Source organism: Papio anubis, chromosome 4 (assembly GCF_008728515.1).
Source record: "Papio anubis isolate 15944 chromosome 4, Panubis1.0, whole genome shotgun sequence".
Lineage (NCBI taxonomy): Eukaryota > Metazoa > Chordata > Mammalia > Primates > Cercopithecidae > Papio > Papio anubis.
This window is the reverse complement of record NC_044979.1, coordinates 148,481,590-148,498,356: the sequence shown is the minus strand read 5'-3', so window position 1 is coordinate 148,498,356 and position 16,767 is coordinate 148,481,590. Positions and strand designations below refer to the sequence as shown.

General features: G+C 54.9%; 1 protein-coding gene across 4 annotated transcripts in view; it reads right to left on the bottom strand.

Annotated features, from left to right (window-relative positions):
* PRKAR1B (protein kinase cAMP-dependent type I regulatory subunit beta) overlaps positions 1-16,767 on the bottom strand; it is a 179,516-nt gene that overhangs the window by 26,504 nt on the left and 136,245 nt on the right. For all 4 annotated transcript variants that reach the window (XM_031665660.1, XM_031665661.1, XM_031665659.1 and 1 more), the window contains 2 exons: positions 10,979-11,039; positions 5,809-5,930 (listed from right to left, as the gene is read on the bottom strand). In XM_031665660.1, the coding sequence (XP_031521520.1) occupies positions 5,809-5,930; positions 10,979-11,039 (183 nt within the window). The remainder of the gene's footprint in view (positions 1-5,808; positions 5,931-10,978; positions 11,040-16,767) is intronic.

Below are 16,767 nucleotides of genomic sequence, written 5' to 3'. Positions count from 1 at the left end.
ACAGAGGGGCAGAAGGCGGAAAACACCAGAAGTTGTGCTCGCAAGACTGGGATCGCGGAGTCGGGCACACCCATGGTGAAGGCATCACGGGCAGAGCCTCCCGGCTGTGGGAGGCGGTGTCTGCCCCTCGTCAGTCCCCGCACCTGTCCTCAGCTGACGACCCCAGCGTGGATGTGGAGGGCACGGCCGGCAGAGCCCCCCGCCGGGGTGCGGTTGGGTCACACACTGTGTGCATGGGGACGCCCGGCACATCCTCAACACTCAGAACACGCTGCGCGGCTTGGTGATGCCGTCTCCTCTGTTCTGGGGTGAGAACACCGCGTGTGTTGCCTTGATCTGCTCTCCACGAAGATGCACCCGCGATCCATGCCCCCCACACACATTTTCATGATTTTCCTACACAGGGCCTTGGACTCAGCTAGGAGGGGGCCTTGGTCCACAGAGAATAATGTGTGATTGTCTGAACCAGCCACAGCTACTCATTCTCTCAGTTTCAAGACCATTCAAACCGAGGCTGCCAACTCAGAAGCCCCCGAGTGCCTGCAGATATGGCTGAGGAGCTGAGAGCAGGGCTGGGCAGGGGCTGCGGGAAACTGGGAAGCCTTTCACACCAGAAGGGGCATCTGCCAGCTGGGTACGGCCAGACGGGGCTGCAGGTCCAGTGTAGTGGGATGTCAGATTTTTAAAGAGAAGTAAGAGATCCAGATTTATTTTATTTTCTTGAGACAGCTTCTTGCTCTGTGGCCCAGGCTGGAGTACAACGGCGTGATCTCAGGTCACCGCAACCTCTGCCTCCTGGGTTCAAGTGATTCTTGAGCCTCAGCCTCCCAGCAGCTGGGATTACAGGCACCTGCACCACGACTGGCTAATTTTCGTATTTTTAGTAGAGACAGGGTTTCACCATGTTGGCCAGGCTGGTCTCGGACTCCTGACCTCAAGTGATCCACCCGCCTTGGCCTCCCAAAGTGCTGGGATTACAGGCGTGAGCCACCGTGCCCAGCCAGCGACCTAGATTTTTATGTGAAATCTCCTGACTGTAAAATAACAAGTAATCCAAATGTTTAAAAAAACACTGCACAGGCCAACACAAATTTGTCTCTGGGCCAGATTCAGCCTGTAAGCACCAGTTTCTTGTCAATGGATGTAAAACCTAGAGCAATTAAAGATATCTGCCTTTCCACCTGTCACCGCGGTCATCCTGCTGGAGGTGGAGCAGCCGGAAGCGCCACTGCCACGGCTCTGTTGTCTAGGCAAGGAAGGGCTCTACTTATGTACTTATTTCAGCAGCGATAACCGGTGAGAACTGAGGAGCCATTCCTGAAGTCAGCAACTTAAACCAGTTTGTTGTTATCCTTCACAGTTTGGGGTTGGAGGGGCTCAGCCGGGCGGTTCTCACTCGGGGTCTCCTCTGGGGTTGCATCCAGATGGAGGCAGGGATGACCTCATCGGAAGACTCAGCTGGCAGGACGTCCAAGATGGCACAGTCATGTGGCAGCTGTTGACACTGGGCGTTCACGGCTGCGCTGGCCGGGGCTGGGGCTGGGGCTGGGGCTGGGGCTGGGGCTGCGCAGGCTGAGAGCACAGCTCTCAGAGCACAGCTGCTGGGCTTTAAGAAGAGCATCCTGGGAACAAGGTTCCCATAGGCTGTGGTGGAAGCTGTAAGGCTTTGGAGGGCCCAGTCTTGGGTACCCTGCAACATCATTCCACTGTATTCTGTCCATCGAGTGTGTACCTAAACCAGCCCAGCATCAAGGGGAGGGTGTTAGACTCCCCTTTTCCACGGGAAAGACAGTCAAGAATTTGAAGCCATCTTTTTTGGTTTGGGTTTTGGTTTTGGTTTTGAGACAGGGTCTCTCTCTATTGCCCAGGCTGGAGTGCAGTGGTGCAATCATAGCTCACTGTAGCCTTGAACTCCTGAGCTCGAGCAATCCTCCCACCTCAGCCTCCCAAGTAGCTGGGACTACAGGTGGGTGCCACCACGCCCAGCTAATTTTTTCCCCCCTGTCTTATGGTGCTGATAATTTTTTTTTTTTTTTTTTTTTTTTTTTGAGATGGAGTCTGGCTCTGTCGCCCAGGCTGGAGTGCAGTGGCCGGATCTCAGCTCACTGCAAGCTCCGCCTCCCGGGTTTACGCCATTCTCCTGCCTCAGCCTCCAGAGTAGCTGGGACTACAGGCGCCCGCCACCTCGCCCGGCTAGTTTTTTTTGTATTTTTTAGTAGAGACGGGGTTTCACCGTGTTCGCCAGGATGGTCTCGATCTCCTGACCTCGTGATCTGCCCGTCTCGGCCTCCCAAAGTGCTGGGATTACAGGCTTGAGCCACCGCGCCCGGCCAGTGCTAATAATTTTTAAACTTTTAGTAGAGATGGAGTCTCACTATGTTGCCCAGGCTGGTCGTGAACTCCTGGGCTCAAGTGATCCTCCTACCTTGGCCTCCCAAAGTGCTGGGATTACAGCATGAGCCACCGTGCCCAACAACCACCCAACAGCCGCCTTCAATACAGCAGATTTCAGCGGTGGGTTTGTGATCCTCGCCTCTGCACACGGGCAGGCGTGCACGCTGGCATTCCCTCCTCTGCACACAGGCAAGCGTGCACGCTGGCAGCCTCTTCTCTGCTCACAGGTGGGTGTGCACGCTGGAATCATGGCTGGGGTCACTCCCCTATCAGGACCTGCCAGAGCCTCCTTCCAACGCTGGCCAGAATCATCACTTGGGCTGCCTGTGGTTTCATCCTTTCCCTCCTCCTCTTCTCCTTTTAAAGAAGCATTACTGTTGAATGAGTCCCCTACTCTACTGACCGGACATACTGCCTGAGAACGGCCCCCCAGCAGGGACCCCCCTTCGTGAATGTCCGTGCAGCCTGTGGTACCTTTAGGTTGGAAACAAGCATCATTCATTCATGCATTCACTAATTCATTCACATAATGAGCATTCTGGGACGTGGAGAGGGAAGTGACTCAGGTCCCGGAATCCCACATCCACCTTGTGGAGCTCCGTGAAGGTGGCTGCCCCGTCAAGACCTGCCTTGGTGCTTCTTCCAGGTTAGCAGAAATCTCCCAGCGCCTCCAACACCCCAGCCGGCCTGGCTCCCTCCGGCCTCTGCTGCTTCTCCTGCTCTATCCCAGCCTTCCAGGTCTTTCCTTATGGTAGAGCTGCAGTGGGAAGCACCAGGGATGAGGGTGGGAGAGGCCCTGAACGTGCCCCTCAGGGAAGGGTAATGAAGATTTAGCAGGTGCGGGGGCCCGAGCCTGGGTCTCCAGCGAAACACACACTTCCTTCCCACAGGATCTTACTCCAGCCTCTTGCTTTTCCGCCTGTGTTCCAGTGGCGGTGAGCATCTTCCAACACCATCGGCGGCCCCGGCCACGTTGCTGGGCTTCTGTTTTTTTTTTTTTTTTTTTTTGAGACAGAGTCTCGCTCTGTTGCCCAGGCTGGAGTGCAGTGGCCGGATCTCCGCTCACTGCAAGCTCCACCTCCCAGGTTCACGCCATTCTCCTGCCTCAGCCTCCCAAGTAGCTGGGACTACAGGCGCCCGCCACCTCGCCCAGCTAGTTTTTTGTATTTTTTAGTAGAGACGGGGTTTCACCGTGTTAGCCAGGATGGTCTCGATCTCCTGATCTCGTGATCTGCCCGTCTCGGCCTCCCAAAGTGCTGGGATTACAGGCTTGAGCCACCGCACCCGGCCACTTCTGTTGTTTTGAACCAAGACTCTGGCTCCCGAATTCGCTGAAGTCGCCAAACATCTACCAGGACTTGAGCTCTTTGCTGACCTCTGTTTCTTCCCAGCAGCCCGCGGGGCAGGGAGGTGCACTCCTTCTGGACCCAGAATGATCCTGTCACTGCCCACAGCTGCAGGTGTTTCGGCGAGGGTGGGACCTTAAACTCCGCCACCCTGACGCATGCATTTCCCGATGGCAGGTGCAGAGTTGGGGCGTGTGCTTAGGGCATGTGCTTAGGGCGCATGCAAGCATGAGATCCTGCTCACCCTTGAGGGCCGGACACGTGGGGAACATGTCAGACACACAGGAGCATACGTGTGGTTCTGCAGAGCCGGGCAGGTCAGCACGCAGCCTGGACAGGTCACTCATTCCTGCCCAGGGCCACCTGGGGAGGGGATTCCTCTCAGGAGGCCACGACCCAGGCACAGCCTCCGGCTGACGGACACACTGCAGGCCCTGGGGTTCCAGCCCGGTTCCTCCAGCATTAATCCAAAGGGAGAGGGCTTCAGATAACCGGGCAGGGCACAGTTCAAATAACCATGGGGCACAGGTGATGTAGGGCAGGTGGGCCCCAAAGTGGGGCTTAGCCTGCCGGGGTTCTTGGCTTTGCCCAGGAAAGGATTCGAGGCCCAGCAGGAGGTGGACTAAACAGCTTTACTGAGGCAGCAGTGTTTGGGGTTACAGCTCCTCGCTGCTCCCACTAGGCAGAGCGCTGAGGGGAGCGGCTCAGGGCACCTGTGCAGTCCCATTTACACCCACTTATAATTAGATGCACATTAAGGGGTGGATGATACAGAGATCTCTGGTTAAGGGTGGTAATTTTCCGGGTCCTCAGGCCGTTGCCATGGGAAGGGGCGGGAGCTCCCGGGCGTTGCCATGGCAACGGTAAACTGACGTGGTGCGCTGGTGGGCGTGGCTATGGAGAGCGGCTTGCACCCTGGCTCTGTTTTAGCCAGTCCTCAATTAGGTCCGGTGTCCGGGCCCCACCTCCGGAGTCCAGTCCCACCTGCTAGCTCACAGGCACGGGGTCCCTTGCCAGCGCCCAGAATGGGGGTTCACACGCGAATTCCTGCCCTGTCCTCGGGACAGCAGCTCAGCTCACCCAGCAGTCTGGGTGCGGCCACCATGGCCTGCGGCCCCAGCATGTCCCGGGGGCTCCACGGAGCCACCTGTCGCCTGCCCGTGGTGGCGCTGTGGTGTGAGATGGCAAAAATGACTCACAAAAATGACTCTACGTCCAGATAGAGAAGCTGCCACCGTCTTTTTAAACTTTTAATTTTGCCATCATCGTAGATTTGAGTGCGGCTGTGAGAAATAATATAGAGAGATCCTGTGTACCCTAAATGTATGCGATGCCCCCGACAGTGACCTGCTGTGTACACACGGCGCCACGCCACGGCTGGGATGCAGATGTGGTACCATTCCCAACCCCACTCCCTTCCTCAGCTCTGCCCGCCCTTGCACACCCTGTGTGCAGGTTCCCGCCCTTGCACGCCCTGTATGCAGGTTTCATGCAGGTTTTTTATTTTCCTTTTTTTTTTGATGGAATCTCACTCTGTTGCCCAGGCTGGACTGCAATGGTGCCATCTCGGCTCACTGCAACCTCCACCTCCCAGGTTCAAGCGATTCTCCTACTTCAGCCTCCCAAGTAGCTGGCATTACAGGCATGCGCCACCACACCCGGCTAATTTTTGTATTTTTAGTAGAGACAGTTTTCGCCATGTTGGCCAGGCTGGTCTCGAACTCCTGACCTCAGGTGATCCACCCGCCTCAGCCTCCCAAAGCGCTGGGATTACAGGCGTGAGCCACTGAGCCCGGCCAGTTTCATGCAGTTTCATCACACATGCAGATCAGGCACCAACCACCTTTCTAAGAAGGGAGGCTTTCAATGCTAGAGGACCGGAGGAACCTCGGTGGCAGGAGTGTGAGGCCATGGCCCACCCACCCCGTGGAGGCCCCAGATAGGCGTGCGGTCACAGAGCAGCACTGACTCCAGAGGGAGGATCAGGTGGGCAGTGGAAGAGGAGAAGGTAGGACGTGCCCCCACCTAAGCACACACCCAGAGCGCCCACGTGGGAAGCACATCTCACCTCTGTGATGATGTAAAAGTCATCCCCAGGCTCTCCCTGGACCACGATTTTCTCTCCATCCTCAAACTGGACGGGCTCCAGCGCGTCCGCCACGGTCAGACGCTCCCACTTCTCCAGGGACTCTGTGGGGAGAGGAGGAGGACAGGTCATCCTGGGGCTCACGCCTCCCCGGCCAGTCCAAGACAAGGGCCACCACTCTTCCCGAAAGGTGTCCTCAGAAGCACCAGCTCCGTGACCAGTAAGCTGCATAAGACGAGGCCGTGACACTATCCCCCAGCACCTCTGTGCCAGGGGGCCTGGGTTTTCTTGCAATCAGCAGGTCCCGGACGCATGCAGCTCATGTGCCCTCTTTACCAGGTGCAGAGGGAGCTATTCTGACAGTTATCTCTGGCTTAATGTAAATACCCAACAGTGAAAACTGACTCCAGGTTAACTCAGTATGAAAATACTTTTGTTATCTTCGAAAGAATAGAGCTGCTTACATTTTTGCAAACAATGGAGTTCCAGCTAAGCACAAAGGCTACTAAGTGGTTTAAAATAATTCAGAAGCCAGGCACAGTGGGCTTTGGGCTGAGGCAGGAGGATCACTTGAGGCCAGAAGTTCAAAACCAGCCTGGCCAACATAATGAGACCCCATCTCTACAAAAAAAAAAAAAAAAGTTTTAAATTAGCCAGGCATGGTGGTGTGTACCTGTAGTCTCAGCTACTCAGGATGCTGAGGTGGGAGGAACACTTAAGGCCAGGAGTTCAAGACCAGCCTGGGCAACATAGTGAGATCTCGTCTCTACAAAAATTAAAAAATTAGCCAGGCATGGTGGCGCACACCTGTGGTCCCAGCTTCTCAGGAGGCTGAGGCAAAAGGATCACTTGAGCGCAGGAGGTCGAGGCTGCAGTGAGCTATGATCATGTCACTGCACTCCAGCTTGGGAGATGGAGCAACACCCCGTCTCCAAAAAAAAAAAAAAAAAAAAATACGTGAATAACAAAATAATTCAGAATGGTAACTGCCCATCCAAAAGAAACACTGTTCATCGGGGACTGATCAAAGAACATGGAACTGCATTTACGTTGTAAGATTAAGGCATAGTATACTTTCTACTCTTTTAGGTCAAAATGTTTAATTCCCATGCCAAGTTTATCTTTAAATGTTTGCAAATTCAACGTATCTTTCCGCCCTTCTCACAAGGTCTTCCCTTCCTTGTCTTTATTCATCCCTAATCCTTGGAAGGGAAAAAAAAAAATTACTAACGTCAGATTTTATAAGAAAATAATGATCACCGGATTAACTGTTTCTTTTTTCACACACACTAAAAATCTTTCCTGTCCTATACAAATCAGATGCTACCTATGTAGGTCAGAAGCTAAAAATAAAAAGCAAAGCATTTATTTTAGATCTAGGTTAGGAGGGAGATTTCTCTCCTTAAAAATCTCTGTTGATGCCATACGTTGCAAAGGAAAATGCTTCCCGCAAACCCCAGGGCCGGGGCAGATTCTGCAGCATAGGGAAGTGGGGTGAGGCCCCCGCTACCAGAGCTGCTTGACCAGCTTCCTAAAAACAGGGTCTGTACCGGCCGGGCGCGGTGGCTCACGCCTGTAATCCCAGCACTTTGGGGGGTCGAGGCGGGCGGATCACAAGGTCCGGAGATCGAGACCATCCTGGCTAACACGGTGAAACCCCGTCTCTACTAAAAATACAAAAATTAGCCGGGCGTGGTGGCGGGTGCCTGTGGTCCCAGCTACTCAGGAAGGTGAGGCAGGAGAATGGCGTGAACCCGGGAGGCGGAGGTTGCAGTGAGCCGAGATCGCACCACTGCACTCCAGCTTGGGCGACAGAGTGAGACTCCGTCTCAAAAAAAAAAAAAAAAAAAGGGTCTGTACCAGACAGAAGCTGCTGAATAATTCAGAACCCAGGCGTGCTCCCAAGCAGGTCAACACATCAGTGCACACCTGGCAACTAAATGATGCAGGTGATTTTTTTAGTGCAATTATGGTTTGTGTTCAGGGTGCAGAAGGAGACCAGCATATGAATTTGGAGTGTTTTGTTTACTGGTTTCCTTACAAGGACAGTCACACGAGGCATTTCATTTCAGAAGTCAGTTGCAGTTAGGAAGTTCATTTCCACATATTTGATCAGCAAATGTTTCCTCTATTACATTTGAAACCTGTAGTATTCTGACTTCTGAAAACAAAAATTATCTCCTGGCTACATTAATCTTGGATGAAAACTGACAGAAGAAACCACAGGGAGATGGCACTTTTGACCCCAGTTGTTTTTTTTTTTTCAAGAGACAGCGTCTTGCTCTGTCACCCAGGCTGGAGTGCAGTGGCGTGATCACGGCTCACTGCAGCCTTGAACTCCTGGGCTCAAGAGATCCTCCCACCTCAGCCTCTCAAAGTGCTGGGATTATAGACATGAGCCACCACACCTGTATTTTTTTTTTTTTTTTTTTTTTGGAGACACAGGAACTCGCTATGTTACCCAGGCTGGTCTTGAGCTCATGGCCTCAAGTGACCCTCCCACCTCAGCCTCCCAAGTAGCTGGGACTGCAGGCATGCACCATCACGCCCAGCTAATTTTTTATTTTGTAGAGATGGGATCCATCTCCATTCACTGTGCAAACTATGCAGAATAAACGCAGCCAAGTGTCCCAAAAAGCACCTCACAAGGTCAGCCTGCGGCCACAGGACAAGGCTGCGTGCACCTGCCCCGGTGGGAAAGCCATCGCCAAGCTCTGAGCTGGAATTCTGCAGACTCGCAGCTCCCATGCGGGCCGTGCTGACTCTATGGGGCCTCCTGTCCAGGGGGCTGAGCCCTGCACGTTCAGGAGGAGAAAGCAGAGTCCCAGGAGCACCAAGGCGCAAACGCCCTTCCCAGGTTTCTGGTGTGGGGATAGGAATGCCGAAGCCCACAGCTTCAGCCTCATCCAGGGCCATCCCTCCTGCCAAGCCACCTGTGGAGGCACTGCCCCACCAGCCCTTTCTGGAGGACTTTGTGCTGATGGTGACTGGGCAGGAAAAGGGAATCGTGTCTTGTTGTTACTCTTCTGGGAGGCCCCGGAGAAGCCGGTCACATTGCCGGCTGCTGCATTAATCAGAGGAACATAAATGGGCGGACGGAGGCCACGCGGCAAGGGCGTCTGACCGCCCCTGAGAGCCTGGGACGCAGGAAGCAAGAAGCCACCTCCAGCCGGAGGTCACCGACGCTCGCCTGGAGCAGGGAGAGGGTCTCGTCCTTCATGGCCTGCAGCAGCCGTTGCCTCGACAGTGCTGGGGAACGAAGGAATCTGTGGGGGCAGGACTGACTATTCAGTGCCCGGTGCCTGGTGGGCACGAGGGCCCGGACCACCCAGCTCCGCCTCAAAAGGAACCCAGAAGGGCGGCAGAGGCCCTGCGTTTGGGATTTCGCATAGGGATCAAATGTCCTCCTCTCGGCCCCTATAAAATCTGGGGGACCAACTCGTTTTGTTTTTCCAAGTATGACATTTTTTAAAAGGCACTAGAATTAAAACCAGACACGAAGCCACATGGGTGATTCCATTCCCACAAAACATCCCGAACAGGCAAATAACCCACAGAGACGGGGAGCGTCTGGAGGCCACTGGGGCTGGGAGGGCAGGCGGGGGTGACGGCTCACAGGGATGGGGCTCTGCCTCGGGTGAGGATGGGGCTCTGGGATGGGAGCGGGGCCGACGACGTCATGTGTGGACTGGACGGCCCTGAAACGTGCTTCCAGGAAAGGTCAAAATGTTCGGCTTGATGTGACCTGCATTTTACCACAATCGAAAGAACCTCACACTCCCTTCTCGACATTCCGCAGAAGGATTTCAGAGAGAACAGGGTCAAAGTCCTCCCCAAGAAACCCAGGCACAGCCATACTGCACACATATACGTGCACACAGGCACACTCACACCCACGCACACACACGTGTGTGCGCACATGCACACAGACACACCTACACACGTGCACACTCACACCCATGCACACGCAGGTGTGCACACATATGCACACAGACACACCCACACACGCACTCACACCCTCTCACACACTTACATTCTACATGCACACACTGACACACCCATGCACTCACACTCCCCACACACATGCACACGCACACATTCTATGTGCATTCATGCACACACACATGCACACACACCCATTCACACACATTCTACACACACATGACACGCACACACACCCATGCACTCACACCCCCACACACATGCACACATGCACATTCTACATGCACTCATGCACACACACATGCACACATGTGCACACACACCCACACATTCTACACACGCACACACACCCCCCACATGCACACACACCCATTCACTCACACCCACACACACATTCTACACACACCCCCACACGCACACACACCTGTGCACACTTGCACACACTCATGCACCCACATATGCACACTGATGAGCACACACATGCACACACACCCTCACACATGCACACACGCACACACATGCACACACGCACGCACACTGCCCATGCGCACACTCACACACATGTGCACGGTTCTGCCTGCTCTAGCCCAAGGAGCCCCCACTGGCCTGGCCGGTGCCATTGCGTATAACTCAGGTTGCAGCAGCGTCTTCCCCGCCAGGCCGTTGAGCAGGTTCACCAAAGGTGAAAAGGCTCCAGGCGCACCTGAATCACCAGCCTGCCCTGTTATCCTTCCCGGAACTGAGAGCGATGATGGTGGCCTAGAAAGGGCAGAGACAGCTCCCAGAGAAACCGCGCTTAGAAGGGAACCAGCAGAGTCAGGGAAAGCAGCACCACCTAGCTCGCACGTGTACCGGGAGCCAACACCGGCTTTCAGCTCTACACGGACCGGCGTGGAGGGAAGGCTGGGGGTGCGGCTCTGACAGCAAAGGGAGAAGCAGACAGGAAATGCACAGGATGGCAGAGACGCTGAGAAGCAGGGCAGCCCTGCCCACGGGAGAGGAGGCGGGCTTTTGGGATTTGCCAGCAAGTGACAGTGCGTGTCATGTGTGCACGTGTATGTGTGTGGGCATGTCTGTGTGCTGCGCCCCAAACTTCCATAACACCAACAACACTCAACTTGCCAGCCACTCGGAATAGGGAAGAGGCTGGGGTTGCCAGCAGGCGCCCGGATGTCGGGACACACAGCCGGACAGGGGCACAGCCACTGACCTAGGATGGAGACCTTGCTGAGGAACTCCTCGTACATCTTGCGTTTCCTCAGCGTGCTGCCCTGTTCGGGAGAAAGGAAAAACAGACAAGAACGTGAATCTTTGTGCCTGGATCAACCTGACGTTTCCAGATTTCCCCAAATGACTCTCAACTTCTAAGGAGACCCTCCAAGCATTCCAAGTCCCGAAAGTCCTCAATGACCCGAAGGCTGTGTGAGCTGCCATGGTGTCCTATGCACCCCACCTCCCTCCTCCTGAGGGGCTTCTGGAAAAGCTCCCGTCATGGCTGCTAAGTGTCCTGGCCGGCAGCAGAGTTCCCCACCCAGCCGGGGCCAGTGGTAGGTCCACGCAGTGAGCACACAGCCAGTCAGAGCCTGAACCCGGGTTTCTAGCCATGAAGGGGAGGGAGCTCATAAACACATCTGGTGAAACTGAGGCCAACACAGACACTCAAGCACATGACACAGAAGGGAGAGTGCTGCTGACATCAGCTGAGACCCTGGATCCAGCCATGCCTGAAGCTGCATCCTTACCCATTGAAGCTTGACTTCCCTCACCCCTGGGAAAAGCATGCTGAATAATACAATACCAACACACAGGGCCCTGCCCATGTTATGTGAATTAGAAATTAGAATTCATTCCAGAAACTAGGATTATAAATGTGAATTAGAAAAACACACCCTTTCTTCTAGCACACATCCCAGCAAAGCTGACGGGCCCCGGTGCAGACAGGAATGAGGCCCCTGCTCCAAGCAGTCGGCTCCAGCCTGGTGTGCAGAAAGCAGCCTGGGTCTCAGCCCCTCTCAGCCGTCTGCCTGGGCCTTTGTACAGTGCACGAACTCCACAACTGTACAGAGCAGCCACATGGTGGGCACGACTGAGCACCGCACATTCAGAAAACAGAGACACACAGTCCGCCTGAACAGCAGCAAGCCCGATTCTGCTGAAATTCAAATGGTATCATCCATCGACAGAGGCCACGTGTTCGAGTAGGGTGTATGCCGCGATGTGAGTTGGACCAAGAGACGACATGCTGGTGACGAGGTTTTTCCATAACCCTGGATAAGTCCCCTGGGGTGTGGAGAGAGGAGGGAGGAGGGAACCTGCTGTGTTGAACGCCTACTCCAGGCTGGGGAGGGGGGCTCTTGGACACGCTGACCCACATTGAACTCGCAACAGATAACCCTGTGAGGGGAACATACTTTTATCCTTATTTTCCAGAGGCAGAAACTGAGGCTCTGCAGGGTTGAGTGACCACCCTAGACAGGAACCACAGAACCAAGAAGGAAAGCCTAGAGCGGGCTCTAAAAGCCCCAAAGCTGCCCCACCTCTCCATTTGTCAAACAGGGATGTATTTTACTCCTTCCTGACATGCTGTTTCATGAATTCCCATAACACCCTGAGACAGAAAACTGCAGTGAGCAGTGTTTACCAGGTGCCTCCCACCTGTGCGACTGACCACGTGCTGAACACGGGCACACAGACACAGTGGCATGTGCAGTTTCTGAACACGTCCCTCCCCTCTCCTCCTTCCTGCTGTCTGGCACATGGAGATGATGGCTGGGGCTGCAGCAGCCATCCAGGGCCCCTGAGGAGCATCAGTAAGAGAAAGCTGGTTCCCCGGGCCCCACAGAACAACGCACCCGCCCTAGACGGACTCCTTCCAGAGCGTGAGAAACAGCCGTTGTGGTTTAAGACACTGTTATTTTGAGTATTTCTGTTACACCTGGCACGGCAGCAGCCGGCCCCCAATGATCCTCACTCGCCTCCTGGTGTCCACACCCTGTGTGGTCTGCACTATGATGAATAGGGCTGATGGAGGCAACTAGAGAATGCTAAGGAAATGAGTCTGAGATTTGCAAAGCCAGGTTGTAAAAGATACTGCGGCTCCTGCCCTGCTCTCTCCGGGATCGCTTGGCTGCAGAGAAGCTCAGAGGAGGAGCAGCGCCTTCCAGCCACCCTCCAGCCCTGTGGGGGGAAGCCGCCACAGACATCTCCTCTGCCCCATAAGACCTTCTGATCCCCACAGCCCAAGGAGGGTTCCAGGCCAGAGCCGTGCAGCTGCTTCCTCCATGACCCACGGGAAATGGAACAAATGTAACATTGTTGACAGAGGTCACTAAGTTTGAGGGGAATTTGTTACGCAGCCACAGCTAACTGATACATCCAGGGAATTTGTTACGCAGCCACAGCTAACTAATACATCCAGCAAAATTTAATCCTAAGGGTTAGGATAGGCTAGGAAACCTAGGTTAGGATAGAAAACTATAAACTCTTCTGAGCCCTGCAGGCGGCTGCCAGGGACCCTCCCAGCTGCCACAATGCCTGGGGACAATGGTGAACGAGGGTCATTTATCCCACCTCCTAAACAATGTACGTAGGAAGGAGATGTCAGGAAAGAGAGATGGGCTGGACATGAGAAGCAAGACCCCTGACACTCAGAAGAGCCCCCCAAATGCCTGTCAGTCTCCCCAAACTTTCTTCTCCTGAGGGGTGCGGTTCAAAGCGTCTTCCCATCCACTCCAATCACTCACAGGAACAGAAATTGCAATCAAACACCACTTGGTGTTTACCGAGCGCCCTGGACAGGGGCAGGGGCTGTGTTCAGGGCTGTGCCCATCACATTGTCACAACTCAGAGGGCCAAGGAGGAGGAGAACGCGGAGGTGAGTGCTTCGGAGGAGTGCGTCTGAAGTTAGCCACTGCCGTGGTGAAGTGGGGGTCTGCCCTAGCCCCGTCTCCAGGACCTGCGCCTACCCACGGCCCCCTCTCCCTTTTCTTGATGCCACCCACAGCCAGATGCAAACTTCCTTGTGTCTCCCTTAAAATGGGACCCCTTGGGCACACCGAAAGTGGCTCCATCACATGGGAAAATGAGGGGCCACCACAGAGCCCCTTCCACAGTTGGGGTGAGGAAGAGCAGCCCTGGGGACACAGTGAGCATAGGAGAGGCAGCCCACAGCCCTCCTGTGCAGCCCTCCTGGCTAGGATGGAGCGGGACTCCAGCTACTGGGGCAGGAGGCCCTGCAGGAGCGGAGCAGAGAATGAAGGAAGGGAGACGGATTGCTGCGGAAGGAAAACAGCTCAAGGGGGAAGGGCTGGAGGAAAGGCACGTGATGCTAAATGCCTGTCCCTGGAAAACTATGACAAAAATGCAAGCTCCAGTGAAATGGGGGAGGAATGGTACACAAGTCCCCGAGGCACAGCGGTGACTTGTGTGGGGCTCAGGCCAGGTTTTTTCCAGTTGCTTATTCTGGACCCTGGCGGCGAGGCTGACCTTTCCCATGGGCACAGGCCATTTCCGGTAGCGTGGCCCTCCCCACTCACTCCCAAGCCTCCGTCAATGTCCAGAAAACAGACTCGTGGAGCTGCGCCAAGCTTCCCACTCACAGATCAGATGACTGAGCCCAGCAAAGGTGTGGCTTGAGCCCAACTTCCATGATGGGGATGAGGACTCTAAGGACACCCACCCTCCCCTGCTTTCCAGAGCCTCAGCATGGAGGACACCGTGGGAAGCTCACTCAACGTGGACAAGTTCAGGTCTGAATGTGTCACCTGCATCACTGTGCCCTGGTGAAATGAGACCATAAAAATCCCTGCCTTGCTGGGCCATGATGAGAACTGAGTCTCAACAAATGTTATGTTGCTGCTAATGGTTATGGTGGTGATGGTGGTGAGGACAGCCACAGTGGTGACGACGATGGTGGTGGTGATGGTGATGATGGTGATGGTGATGAGGACAGCAGTAGTGATGGATAGTGATGGTAACGGTGATGATGGTGGTGACAGTGACGGTGATGGTGCTGATAGTGGTGATAATGATGGTGACGGTGGTTATGATGATACTGATGGTGATAATGGTGATGGTATTGAGGATGTTGATGGTGACAATGATAATGGTGGTAGTGAGGATGGTGATGGTGATAATGGTAGTGATGATGGTGATGGTGGTGGATGGGGATTTGGTGACGGTGACGATGGCGATATCTCACCTGCAGGAGACGGTAAGATGAGAATAACTGGATGCAGGAGGATGGTGGATGGCATGGATGCAGGATAATGAAAGAATGGATGGACAACGTGGCGGATCGGCGGCGGACAATGCATGGCACCGAAACGATGGCAGTGGAGGATGGACAACAGTGGATGGATGGTGGATGGTGGATGGATAATGGAATGGATGGTAGTGGATGGTGGATGGATAACGGAATGGTGGAGGATGGACAGGGATGGTGGTGGATGGTGGATGGATGGATAATGGAATGGATGGATGGTGGATGGTGGATGGGTGGAGAAAGTGCAGATGGGATGGTGATGGTGGAGTAGTGATGGTGATGATGGTGATGGTGATGGTGATAATGGTGGTGATGATGGTGGTGATAATGGTAGTGATGCTGGCAATGATGACAGTGATGGCAGGGTGATAGTGATGGTGGTGATGATGGTGCTGACGGTGGTGATGGTGGCAATGATGATGGTGGTAGTGGTTCCTACTGGGTACACGAAAGTGTGCTGATGGGGAAAGTCAGGACACTGCAATTCTGACCCCAGCCTGCCCATGACTCCCCATACCCTTCATACCCTTGGACTAGTCTTGTCCTATCTGGTCTTCGGTTTCCCCGTGACAAGAGTGGTTGAAATGAGCAGCTGTTCCCTGTGTCTCTGGCCTGGGCTCCTTCTCTGTCCCCCCAAATTCCTCACCACTGCTCCACTGGTGCCACATCCACCTTGGCCCTTGTCTGCCTCCCATTGACTTGCAGGGGATGTCAGGTCCCTGAGCTCAGAAATGAGGTTAGACACCCGTGCAAACAGCTGCTGACCCAGCCCTAGTCCTCAGCAGCCTCCACCACTGCCAAGATTCCTCCTCCTCCCAGAAGGTGATGATGATAAGCACGGCTCACTACACTGAATGTTTCCCAGCAAACAGGCATCTCCCGAGATCCACACCTTCAGCTGGGCCTACTATCATCTCCACTCCAGGGAAGAAACAGAGGCTCAGGGCCGGTGTGGCCTGCCTGTGCCCCCCGGGCTGCCAAGCGGTGAGGCCAAGAACTGAAATGGGACAACCTTGTTCCAGAATCGATGCTTGCACAGCCAGGCTCCACACCGTCCTGGAGACAGCAAGGTCACCTTGAACCTCCACTCACACACTCAGCACTTTGTCTGCTCTGGAAGAACAGAAGTGGCATCCACAGAGCACCTACTGTGTGCACGGCACCACACACCATCATTCTCCATCCTCACACAAGACTGGAGAAGGGCAGCTCAGCGCATGCAATGTGCCCAGGCTGCCCGGGACAGAGAGAGGAGCCGGGACGGTGCAGCCCCGGGTGTTGCTTTCATGCTGCCAATACCAAGCCCACGGCCCTGTGAGGGTCGGGCAGCTGGGGCAGCTCTGGACGTGTTCCATGGCACGGGGCTGCTTTCAGACGGAATCTGCTGCAGGGAGAAGGGGCCCAGCATCACGCAGAGAGAACCGGAAATGTCAGCGACCTGGGTCCCCGGGTCCTGCCTCCCCCGGTGCCTGGAGACCAGAAGACAGAGGTGGCTCTGGCACTCTGCTGTGCAGCCCCGCACCCTCTGGGACACTCTGAGAGGAGCGCGGCTCCCACGGCCCTGAGCACCCCCGGCCCGGTAAAGGGTGTGGAGCCAGAAGGGGACTCTGCCCTGAAATACACACACATCAGCACAGCATGGTGGGACTCTGTCGTCCAAGGCATGTACAGGAAAGAAGAGCCGCGGCTCAGAGCGCAGAGCTGACCATGGCTGCGGGCCTGGTTGGCACAGCTGC